This window comes from Montipora foliosa, chromosome 11, assembly GCF_036669935.1.
Source record: "Montipora foliosa isolate CH-2021 chromosome 11, ASM3666993v2, whole genome shotgun sequence".
Taxonomy (NCBI): domain Eukaryota; kingdom Metazoa; phylum Cnidaria; class Anthozoa; order Scleractinia; family Acroporidae; genus Montipora; species Montipora foliosa.
Genome location: NC_090879.1, coordinates 2,196,832 through 2,209,331, shown reverse-complemented (window position 1 = coordinate 2,209,331; position 12,500 = coordinate 2,196,832). Strand labels below are relative to the sequence as shown.

General features: G+C 36.8%; 1 protein-coding gene across 1 annotated transcript in view; it reads left to right on the top strand.

The window, feature by feature from the left end:
* The window catches only part of LOC137975853 (structure-specific endonuclease subunit SLX1 homolog), an 11,394-nt gene extending 357 nt beyond the window's left edge, over positions 1–11,037 (top strand). Inside the window, exons 2-4 of the mRNA XM_068823054.1 lie at positions 1,590–1,641; positions 2,567–2,896; positions 10,789–11,037. Coding sequence (XP_068679155.1) covers positions 1,590–1,641; positions 2,567–2,896; positions 10,789–11,037 — 631 coding nt within the window. The remainder of the gene's footprint in view (positions 1–1,589; positions 1,642–2,566; positions 2,897–10,788) is intronic.
* Positions 11,038–12,500: the final 1,463 nt, after the last annotated feature.

The following is a 12,500-nucleotide window of genomic DNA, read 5'->3' as shown; positions in this document are numbered from 1 at the left end:
CAGTTAGAATCCACTTTTTGCAGCATCAAACTTGAAGATCTTTGTGAAGTTCTTAACAAGAACGCTAAACTCCACTTCAACTTCAACGATCCGAATGATCTTGAACGAATACTTTGCTGATCTTTTGAGGATCGTTGTACTTGCCTTTTTGTCCGGCATAATCGCAAGATCTTTCCAAAATCTTTAAACGGGCTTCTTCGAGGATGTTCAGTAGGTCTTTTACCAGGTCAAGCGACGAAGATCATCTGGTATTTAAGTCAGAATGAACTCTAAATATATGGATGACACTCAGTTTAATCAAGGATTTTAACAGTTGTAGAAGTCTTTCACCAGGGTGTGTTCATGCAGGTCTAACTACGAAGGGTTGCACTTTCAAAGTAATAATTTACTGCTTTGTACTTGATAGCATCAATATTTCTCTTACTCAAGTTCTGGAGTAAAGGTTAGACCATTAAGGCAAGTAACAGTTCACAAGGCAACCAGGTGTACAATCAGTCATAGTTTGTAGCTACAGTACTCCTGTTTAGAATTGAAAGTAAGTTAGCAACTTTACAGTTCAAGGATCCAATGTTTTGACAGCTAGCAAGTTTCTTCATTAGGGATGATTCAAGAGAAGCCATTGGAAGAGTCCTTTTATACACAGAAATGCTGATTAGTGATGTGTGAACTGCTTGACCAATCAATAATCACACAAAAGTACTGGCGAACTTCATCAAGTGTCATGTGAATTGGCTTTCCTATTGGTAATCGATGAAAATCGCTGTTATTATGGATGAGAATCGATAATCACAAAAACATGCGCGATCATGTCCATAGATTATCAATAGTAATAAATTAGTAATCAATTGGTGTCACGCTGTAAATAGTACAGGCTTTCATGTCCATCGATTATCAATAGTAATCAATTAGTATTCAATTGGTGTCACGCTGTAAACAGTACCCGCTTTTGTATTACGTCATGTTGTAATAATTTTTTCATCTACCCGTAGACTTTATAACTGTTCACACTTAGGAACTCATTAAACTGATGATGGCATAAGCATGCCGAAACATGTCTTTTAAAAAAGTTGTCTGTTTCTTACAGTAGTAATCAATAAATTTATATCGATTGTCACCACCGATCAGCAATTCCATCAATTATTGTTCAGGCCGCGCTTTTACCTGACACATATCTACATCTCATCATTGTCAAAGGTCGCTAATTAGCATCTCTCTATAAAATGACTCTTCCAACAGTTTCTCTTCACACCTGGGGCCCGTTTCTCGAAAGTCCCGAAACTTTACGGGCCATTTTCGGGTGTCACAATTCCTTTTGTAACTCAAGAACGGAGAGCATTTAATTCGTCAAACTTCACAGTTAATTTTCTTTTTGTTACCTTGAAAGCATGTTAAAATATCGGCTTTCCAAAACAAGCGGTTGGCAATTTCACAGATGGCTTTTCGGGCCCGAAAAGTTTTCGGGACGTTCGAGAAACAGGCCCCTGATGAAGACACTTGCTAATTGTCGAAATGTTGGGTCTTTGAACTGTAACTTTGTTAAGCTGATAAGTTCAATTTCAAACAGGAGCGGGTACACCATTGTTTTGCAGGGAGATGATACTTATTATTCATGGTTTCCCTAGTGACATCATTGCCCTACAGGTAAGAAAGAGAACATATCAATGAAGCACATCATTGAAGTTATTGAGATTGATATTAACATGTTGGGGATCAAAAAAGGATGGATGGGGGTAGAACCCCAATCCTTTCCTCCCAATCCCATATACTTCAATAATCTAAGAATGAAAACGTCTGAGTGATTAGCTTTTTTTTATCCTTCTGCCCCAACCCATCCTGAACTCTAGAAATACGTAAACAAATTTCTAGTTTCTAAGAAAACTGTGGTGCTGCATCGGTGGGAGAGTGAAACAGGAAAATTTGGTTTTATCAAACGTGTTGATAAAGGTCGAATTACCACGGTGAACGATTTGGAAACCTGACGTTTCGAGCATTAGCCCTTTGTCAGCGTGACAAAGGGCTAATGAATGAAACGTCAGCTTTGCAAATCATCCACTGTAATTTGACCTTTATCAACACATTTGAGAAAGCCATATTTTCTAGAAAGATGTAGTTTTACATGCTGCTACACTGTAGCTGGCATCCTCCTAGTGCAAGGAAGTGTATTAGCTACAAATTAGTGAACTCTTACTTGTGTTGTGCAAAACAAAGATTAACAATTATAGTTCCCAGCCAAGTGATTAATTCACCCAGGATAGTAATTTTATTCATGCCTTTATTGAGTGTGCATTGTAGTTGTAGGTTTGCTTGTTGAGTTGTGCTGTGGAGCATGTTTCTGAGAGTAAAGTTCTGTTTTTTTGAAAACAAAGATTTGCTGTTAAAGCATAATCTAATAATTATTATTACCTTATTCTACGACCTTGTCTCAGCTAGAAATATCCTGTCATAACAGAGAAATCAATCCCCAGAGCCGACTACAGCTTAATGCATGCAAAATGAATACAGAGGGTACAATCTACTTGCCTCCAGCAGTAATCAGTCAACATATTGTTTTGATTTTGGGATTTAGTTTGAATGGGCATGGCAGAATCCAGGGAAATCCAGACGTCTCCAGCATGTCGCCAGTAAAAAGACCAAAGAGATCGGTTTGAAATTCTGCTTTAGGGTCCTGGCCGAAATGCCTAATGTTGGGCCGTGGAATCGCCTTCCCCTCACGATAAGATGGCTAAAACAAGAGTACAAAATGGAGTTTGATGCTGATCGGCAACCTCCAAAACATATGCCAATAGCTTATGGGCCTCTGAATAAGAGAAAAGCCAAGAAAGGGAGTAAAGGGGACATGGAGGAGGCCAAAGATGGTACTGACTACAAATGTGTGGAATGTTTTAAAAAGATGAAGGTATGTTGTCTTAAACATTGCTGGTATTCTAATCAGTTATTAAAGTGCTACTGTGACCAAAAAATCAATAATAATAGTTTTCTTTTTTCCTTTGGATTTCAAAACTATGTTAATTAAACACTAAGTGACCTAGGTTTTAAGCCTTGATTTTGAAGACACCTGTTTAGTTTAACTAGAATTTTCCTTTTTAATGGCCGGTCATTACTAACTTTAAAATCTTGAGAGAGCTGGATCTACAAGAAAATGATGTTAGATGCTCTAGTTTAAGAATGCAATGTGTGTGTACACTGCTGAATTAATATGCAGCACAGGTTTTTCGGGCTCTTAGAGTTTTAAACTCACGTTTTGCATTTACACACTGAAATCTTAAGCTGGTGAGTAAATGGCATCACTTTTCCCAAGATCCATCCCTCTGAGGTCCATTTTGTCAGTTTCGAATGTGAGTAATGTTGGACGCAGCCTCGTTCCCAGGGTCTCTTGGTTGATGAGGAGAGAGACCCTGGTTGGGGCTGGTCATGTGACTCTCCTCGACAAACATTTTCCCACTGGGGTAGAGTCTTTGTTATATTTTGACCGGCAACTGGGCGAAAGCGCAATCGTTCACAAGGCATTTTTTCAATAAATAATCTTCTTTACAGTGTAAGTTTCAAAAAGATCAAAACAGCTGAGATTATATTCTCACGGGAGATTCTCACAAAAGTGGTCAAGCTAAATACAAGAGCTTTTGTGACCCATGCAACCTTCGATGTCAAGTGGCGATTGAAGTTCGCAAAAAAAGACTTTGTTACTAGCTAAAGCTGCTTCTACAGAACATACACTATCCTAAAAAATACACCACACACTACATTTCCTTGATAAGAATTAATGTCTCTTTTATTTTACCGGCGCTAAAAATATACATCACACAATTTGTGTTATAAATTAAACGCTAAAGCCTGGTGCGCAGTTGCAAAAAATATAACAGTGACAATAAAACATGAAGCTGGGTGAGATCTAAATAAGTCCAAACTGTTGTCTACTTGCTGTACAAGGTTGCGACTGAGGAATCACTTTGTTTAACATTTGAAAGAAAAATGGAAATCAAGAACAAAATTAAATACCTGCAAAGTTAGTTTGAGGTCGATACATGACAAAAACACATGACATGTACACCCACTGATCAATCGCGCAGCATGTTTTTTTTCCCACAGATAAACGTTTCACTTGTTTTCTTTCACGATAAAACTTTCTTTTCTTTTAATGTGTCACAAACTATTAGTATCCTTCATTATCACTCAATTTGACTGCTCACTTGAGATTGTTCAAGTATTAAACTTTGAATCTGGACCTTTTCACTTTGGTAAACAAAAATTTGAATGATGCGAGTATATTTTATCTTGCGTCTGATCGATTAATTTTGACAACAACTTTTTGCCTTTCACGTCGAGTTCCACGTGTAGTATATCACTACTTTGCCATGAAACATTTTGTTGATGGTTGTCTGGCCCCAAGATCAAATGCGTTGTGATTCCCTTCCTCGCAATGATGACAAGGCCCATATATACTGCCATCCCTCCCCAAACACATATTTTAAAGATCTCCTAGATTGTGGGAGACAACAGCCCCAGGACAGTGAAATCCAAAACGTTTGCACAAAGTAAACAGCCTTTTGATAAAAATCAAAGCCCAAGATTTTGGCTGTCACATGTTAAGCAAACACACTTTCAAAACATTAAGAAAAAAAGGAAGTGATTTTTTTATCATAGTAGCACTTTAAATAGATGTACATGTAGCAACACTTTAAGTTAGTGACCATGACTATGTTGTTCCAGCACCCTAACCAGTTTAGCATTAACCCTGTCTCAAACAATTGTGCCCGTCATAGTTACCGGTATGTTTCACTTAACTGCAATGCTATGGTATCACATGGAACTCCAGTTAACATCTCTTAATGGGATAATGTAAAGTCACTGTAGCAGCAGGAAGGCCATCTAAAAGCACCACATAGGTCATCTCTTTACTTGCCACTTTCAAATGCTTGCAGGCTAATCTTTGAGAAACTGGTTTTCAACCTTTTAAGTCACCATAATGACATGACACCCTTGACACATTTTTTTGTGTTTATTCAACTTAATTACTATTATTTATTACATTAGAGCATTAAACAAAATGTGATTTTTCCATGTATTGTTTTGGTGTACCCCTTCAACCAATCCAGGGATGCAGAGGGGTCAAAGTGCTAGTTTATGACATAGATTCAGGAAAAAAGCGATTGTTTTGTCTCTGTCTTTGTCAGATGTCAATGTTATTGTTCAGTTCACTGAGAAAAAGCAAGTGAACAAAGTGGAAAATGAAAAGGCAGATAGTGTACACATGTGCCAAAGTGGGGGCAAATTTCCATATTTCAACATTTAAGATCTCAATTGATTTGCTTATTTAAAATGCATAGTGTTTTTCTGTATAGGTGCCTTTTTTTTTTTTTTTTTTTTTTCTCTTTTAATTACAACAGTCAAACACATTACAGAGCTGAGATATAAAATATTACATACAATATAAGTGCGAGAAAACAAGAAATCTATACTACACAGCTAACTACATGTCACAAAGCTTATGAATCTCATTTAAAGAACTCAAACTATTAAACTAGAAAAACAAGACAAAAAAAAATAAATAAATAAAAAAAATAAAAGAAAAAAAAACAAAAAAAAAAAAACAAAACAAAACAAAAAAAAAAAAAACAAAAAACAAAAAAAAAAAAACTATATAAAACAACGTTAAAATTACTTGTTAATTTAAGAATCTGGCCCATTTTTTGTAAAAAGTGCTGCATTTATTGGAGCTGAAAGCTATATATTTTTCTGTTTCAATCTTTTGGTGTAATAACGCTTTAAAATCAGCAAAAATAAAATTGATTCTATTTATTGCTTTACAATAGATTAGGTATTTCCCAATAAGAATAAGATGGTTTAGGGCTGAACAAGAGGACCAATTATTTAAGATGCCGTACATGATTTCTTTCTTGCCTAGAGTTAAAGTTTCTTTGGAAATGCACTGGTACCAACCAGTGAAGTCGGACCAGAAGGAAACAGCAATAGGACAGAATACAAATAAATGGGTGACTGTTTGCTCCACATTTGGACAATACGGACAGAAAGGATCCTCGACTTTTTTCATTTTGTGAAGTATAGCGTTTGTATAAAGTATGTTGTGAATTATTTTATAATGAAACATTGAAAGTTTTATTTCTTTTGTGGCAACGAAAGGTATAGAATAAATTTTCTTACATTCTTCCTTACTAAATCCCATTTCCATCAGCTTTTTCTCTGCCGTTGGCGGATTAGAGTCTCGGTTTTCGACCAGAGACCTGTGTATTGTTTTGCAAGTCATCTTATCAATGGCAATTAGGTTAGTTGTATTAGTTTGATTTTCTTCTTTTAAGTAATTCTTCCACTTTCCTGGTATTGTAGAAGTGAGGCCAATGAACTGCAGAAAGTTACATTTAATCTTAAATTTCTGTGAGAACTCATGAAAAGATAGAAGCCGGGTTTTGTTTTCATCTACAAGGCTCGAGAGTTTAGTAACACCAACTTGGTGCCAACTTTCAAAGTATACGGACGTGTTATTAATTTTTATAAAACTATGGTTCCAAATAATCTGATCAAGTACGCCTTTCTTTGTTTTAGGAATCGCGTTATTAATTTCTTGCCAATGTAGAATTATTTCATTATAAAAAGCAGGCAGTTTTACATTTAAAGTCAAATATTTAACGTTGTAATTGCAATAAAACAGTAGTGTTCCGCCTACATTAGAGAGCAGACGTAAAGGAATGATCTTCCACGGTTGATTACCTTCTGAGCAGAAACGTTTTACCCAACATATTTTAATGCTTTATCAAACAAAGAAAAGTTTATCATATTTAGGCCTCCGTTTTCCTTGTCTTTTATCAAGGTGGATTTTTTAATCTTTGGGATTTTGTAATTCCATATGAAATCAAAGATTAGTTTGTCTACTTCAGCTGCGAAAGAGGCTGGTGTACTCAACACACTACAGACAAAAGTAAGCTTCGAAATTGCCATAGATTTCACTATCTGAATTCGGCCGTGGACTGATATGTCTCTTGCTGACCAAATATTCAAGAGTTTTCTTAAAGAATCTAGTCTATCAAAAAAGTTCTTTTTGGCTGCGAGTTTTTCGTCATAAGAGAAGTAGACTCCCAGTGCATAGATTGGTTCTTCATTCATCCTTAAATTTTGAAACGTGTCTTTTCGATGGCGTAGAGACCCTAACCACAACAACTCTGATTTCGACTGATTTATTTTTAATCCAGAACAGTTTTCGAACTGGGAAAGTAAACTGAATAGATAACTTAGAGATTCGGTGTCTTCCAGAAAAGCTGTGGTATCATCCGCGTACTGAGAGAGCTTCAACATATTTCTTTCATCAATTTTAATGCCTTTTATTTCTTTTGAACTTCTTATGGCATTACCCAGGATTTCAATTCCAATGACAAACAAGACGCCTGACTCCTCTTCCCAAATTGAAGTGTTTAGTAGCATATCCGTTATTTAAAACACAACTAGAAATGTCGCTGTAAATTACTCTAATCCATTGCCGTAACTGTGGGCCAAAGTTGAGTACTTCTAAGCACTTCTGGAGATAATTCCATTCAAGAGAGTCAAATGCTTTTTCAAAATCGAGAAAAACAGCCAGACCAGGGATGTTGTGGGTTTTTGTAAATGACATAATGTCGGAAATCGTTCTAATACTTTCTCCAATGTACCTACCTTTAACATAACCTGTTTGACTTTCATTAACAATTTTAGGGAGAACTTTCTTCATTCTGAGTGCAATGGCTTTTGCAGCGATTTTATAATCGTTATTAAGAAGGGAAACTGGCCTCCAATTTTTTAAATATTGCAAATTTTTGTCTTTCTTTGGTATCAATGAAATAATTGCTAGCCGTTGAGAGATCGTTAGGAGGCCATTTTCAAAGCCGTAATTAAAACTGTCAACCATAAACGGTGCTACCACATTCCAGAAGCATCTGTAAAATTCAATTGTGAAACCATCGGAGCCTGGCGTCTTGTTGTTTTGGAACTTATTAAGCGCTTCGGAGCATTCCTCTATCGTTAGTAAGCCTTCGCAACTTCTAGCTTCTTCGTTATCTAACTTTTTCAAATAGGGAGATTCGAAAAAATGTTTGAAATTGTTTGATTCAGGATCAGTATTTTTCGAGAGGTATATTTCTCTGTAGAATCTTTCTTCTTCATCTAGTATTCCTTTTGGATCACCCTGAACAGAGCCATCATCTGTTATCAATGAAGTTATGTGTTTTTTCCTGTGATTTCTTTTTTCTAAGTTTAAAAAATATTTATTATTCTTTTCGCCGAATTCATACCAGCGTGCTCTGCTTCGTACCATTGCGCCCTGGGTTTTTCGTGCAATTATTTTTGCCAATTTATTTTTTACGCGATCCATTTCCGCCTTTGTCTCTTCACTGAGGTGTGATCTGATCTTCTCTTGCAATTCATTGAATATTTGTGTTAACTTTTTTTCTTCGTCGCGTTGTTGCGATGCTTTTCTTTTTGAAAAGGCAATAGTCGCTGCCCTAATTTCCATTTTAATTAATTCCCAGAGAAGCCCTTTATCAGTCACATCATGATACTTTAAAACGAATTCAGGTATTTTAACCGTAATTAAGTCAACGTATTCTTCATCAATCAAAAGAGAATTATTAAGTTTCCAAAAACCTGGACCTCGATTAGCTTCTTTCTCACAGTGAGCTAGGACTAAGCTTAACGCAGAATGGTCTGAAAAAACATTAGCGACTATTTTAATGGCCTTCAAGGATGAGCAAATATCTTTAGATAGCAAGAAGTAATCTAGTCTGCATTGAATTGTCATTGAAGGATTGTTCCAAGTGTAGCCTTGCGCACTGGGATTTTTGACTTGCCATGTATCAACAAGATCATAGTTTTCCATTAAGTTATTCATTTCCTGGATAACGTTTTTTTTATGTTCAACCGGTCGCCCTCCTCGTTTATCCCAGTCATTCAACGGACAATTAAAGTCACCACCTATCACCAAAGTTTCATTTGCATAACTATTGAGGACGGAATTAGACAGATCTCTAAGGAATTTGATTTGTTGCATTTGATCGTTTGGTGCGTAAATATTTACCAAAATACACTTAACATCATCTATTGCTACTTCGCTTACAATGTATCTGCCGTTTTTGTCCCGAATTACATTTCCAATCGACACGTTGATTTTAGGTTTGAACAGGATCATTACACCACGGCTGTGAGTAGAGCCGTGGCATGCTAGCATTTTACCTCCCCATTCAGCCTCCCACAATCTGACAGTCTGTGCGGACGAATATGTTTCCTGAAGAAATATTACATCAGAATTTTGTTGATGTAACCATCTAAAAAATTGACGTCGTTTGGTAGTCTTGTTCAACCCTCTAACATTCAGAGATAAAAACTTAAGCTCCATTTGATATACGTTTTAGCCACTAGCAAAACTATTTATTACAGAAATGAAATAAGAGAATGAGCCAATGATACAGCACTTTGGTTTGTTTGTTGCAGTTGATTTCGTTAGCATATGAAAGCGGAGTACTAAAAGCACACACAAACCATAAAGACAAACAAATTTACTACATTTAACTCTTAACATTACCTATATTCCAATAGTCGGCATTCTCTGTCTGAGACGAGTGTAAAGATCCGAAAGCTTTTCATAAAGGCACTAAACTATTTAAATTTCAAAGTTAACCATTTGCCATAATACGTCCATAAAGTGGAAATTTCTTAGATTCTGGCCCGTGATAGACGACGTTATCGATAACTAGCTTTTCGATATTGAAAAAGGCTTTCTTCCTGTCTTGTTTGGCTTTTTTAAGAAGCGGATACAAAGCTTTCCTGATCTCTTCCACCTCGTTGGGAAAGTCGTCAGCTACACCATATCTTCTACCTTTCGGTAAATTTTTGATGTGGGATTTTATGAACTCCTTGTCTTTGAAAAAGGATACTTTCGCAATTATGGGCCTCGCTTGTTCTTTTTTGTTAGTAATCTTTCCAGCGATGGGATGTGTCGGAATTCTATGTACTCTTTCAAATTGCATTTCTTCAAGATCGTCGTTAGAAATTTGCATTTCTTTCTTCAAGAATTGTCTGAGCTTTCTCTCTGTGTCGCTTGGTGACTCATCTTCAGAGTCCTTAATCCCAAAAAATTTAATATTGCTGCGACGATTGTAGCATTCTTGTTTGATAATTCGGCGCTCTAGCTGGTCTAATTTATCAAGCTTTTTATTCGCGACACCCAGCTCCTCGGCTGTTGATTTAATTTGCAATTTTAATTCCTTCACTTCTGCTTGGGTGAACTCAAGGCTTTGCTGTAACGATTCTTTGTCTTCCTCCAACTGCTTCATTTTAGCCCGCATATGTTCAACTTCAGGAATCAACAGCAATACCTGATCGAGCTTCTCTTGAATAGCATCCAGTTTACCATTGCACACTGTACAACCGTTTTGCTCATGTCCTTCATTCAAAAGTTCATCATCGGTTTGCGATCCTTGTTGTCTTATCCTTTTTCTTCGTGGTCGGTTCTCTTGACCTTTTTCCGTGTTTGCTGAACCTGACTGTGGCTCTTGTCCCTTTCCTTCATTTTCTTTTGGCATCATGTATTTGTGGTTAGTTGCCTTACAAAACAAGCATAATTTACTCACGGACAGGCGGAGCGAACAAAAACATGTCCGCCGTCTTTCACTACCAGTCCCAGCATCATATTGAACTCTGAATACAAAAGCTCTGTATAGGTGCCTTTGATGATGTGTAGATCCAAGTTAGAAAAGAAAATAAAAACATGGTATAGACACTTTAAAAGGAACACTCTTTGTTCCTTTATAGGATCCAGACGACTGCATTTCATGTCTTTTAGCAAATTGTCCAATGAAGGCTCACTTGATCTGCCTTGCGAAGAGATTTCTTATGGAAAATGGTGATACATCATGCTTAATCCCAATAGATGGAGATTGTCCCACGTGTTATCACACCTTTTTGTGGAGAGATTGGTTAAAATATAGACGTCAGACCGATGAGGAGACCTCTGATGCAAAGTCAGATAATCTTCACTGGACAGAAGCTCTGCATCAATAAGGATGCATGTACAATGATCTTCTTTACCATAAATTGTTTAATGTACATTTTGTAGCCTCAGTGAACACTCTTGCATCAATTAATTGAATTGCTATTTGTACCCATTCCGTTGGTAACAGGGGAAGACAGCCACTAGATTCAATGCAAAACACTTTCTAAGAACAATTTGCAACATTATTGGTCAGTCTTCACATTACATGTTATGAACTAAACACGCTATTGTGGCATACTGCCTTTCAAAGTCACTTTCATTTCAGTCAAAGTTAGAAAACATCAACACAATTATTAAAACTTCATTAATACCAACAACACTCACGGTCTTAAAATAACTGAGGAGAAAGTGCTGCCTTTGTAATTTCGTCTGCGAATGGTTAGAATTTCAAGTCTTCTCTGATAAGGACTATAAACCGTATGCCCCGTCTCACAAATATCTTCCATGTTCATAAGTTCCCTGTGGGACGTTAAAGAACCCACACACTATTCGAGAAGAGTAGGGGATGAAGTCCCCGGTGTTTTGGCGGTCCTGGTCCCTCCAGCAGAAGTGGCCGGCTTGGCGGTGATGTCTCTAAAAAGGGACTTTGCCGAGTGCTGGAATATGTAGGACCATGTAGCTGGAATATGTAGATAGATGTAGAAGTTGGGTTTTTATTTGTCTTTCAGAAATTGTCACAAGGTAGGTACAAAAGTTGGAAAGAATCAGTAACGTTCGTGTTATGTTCAAGTAGATACTCGTTGATCCGTCAGCAGGACAGCCGATCAATGGTATTCAGCAAAGAAGACAATAAATGCTAACTCAGGTTACTTGTTTAATTCACGTCATGAAATACCCCGCATTACAATCTCTACAGGATGGCTATCTCACTCACTTAACAAAGGCAATAAAACAAAAACCCACACAACTCTCTTATATAGGTTGCACTACGCTATTCTCTAGAACATCCAAGTGATTAATGTTCTATGAATATCACAAATTTTAAGACTTATTTTTATGAGGATCAGAATTATTTTCAGTTTATCTGTCATGCAATAAAATTATCTAAGAATCTGTAGTATTCCAGAAATTCCTTTGATGTGACTCAGCAGTTTCCACAAATAGTACACCTTGTAATATACTATAAATAGAAACAGAACTTTCTAGATGCTTAGAGTAAAAGTATAAAAGCAGGCTTGTAAATAATAGAAAAAACTCTTTGCCCGAGGGCTTACCCTCGTGGCCAGCCGTGATTGAACTTATGCTATGAATGTGATACTGAGACGAAGCTATAATCGACTGCGATAACTGTGGTAAAGAAAGAGAAGAAAGAGACGATTGCTAAAAAGGCTAGAAGATAAAGAGTTCAGAGTTTATTATGAAGTCCTTCGTGAGAGTTTGTGGAAAGAATCCAGTAAAGTGAGTGGAAAGAATCCAGTAAATCAAGAAAGTCAAGAACTGTTGTGTCTAGTCGGTGGAACTTGGAGTTCGA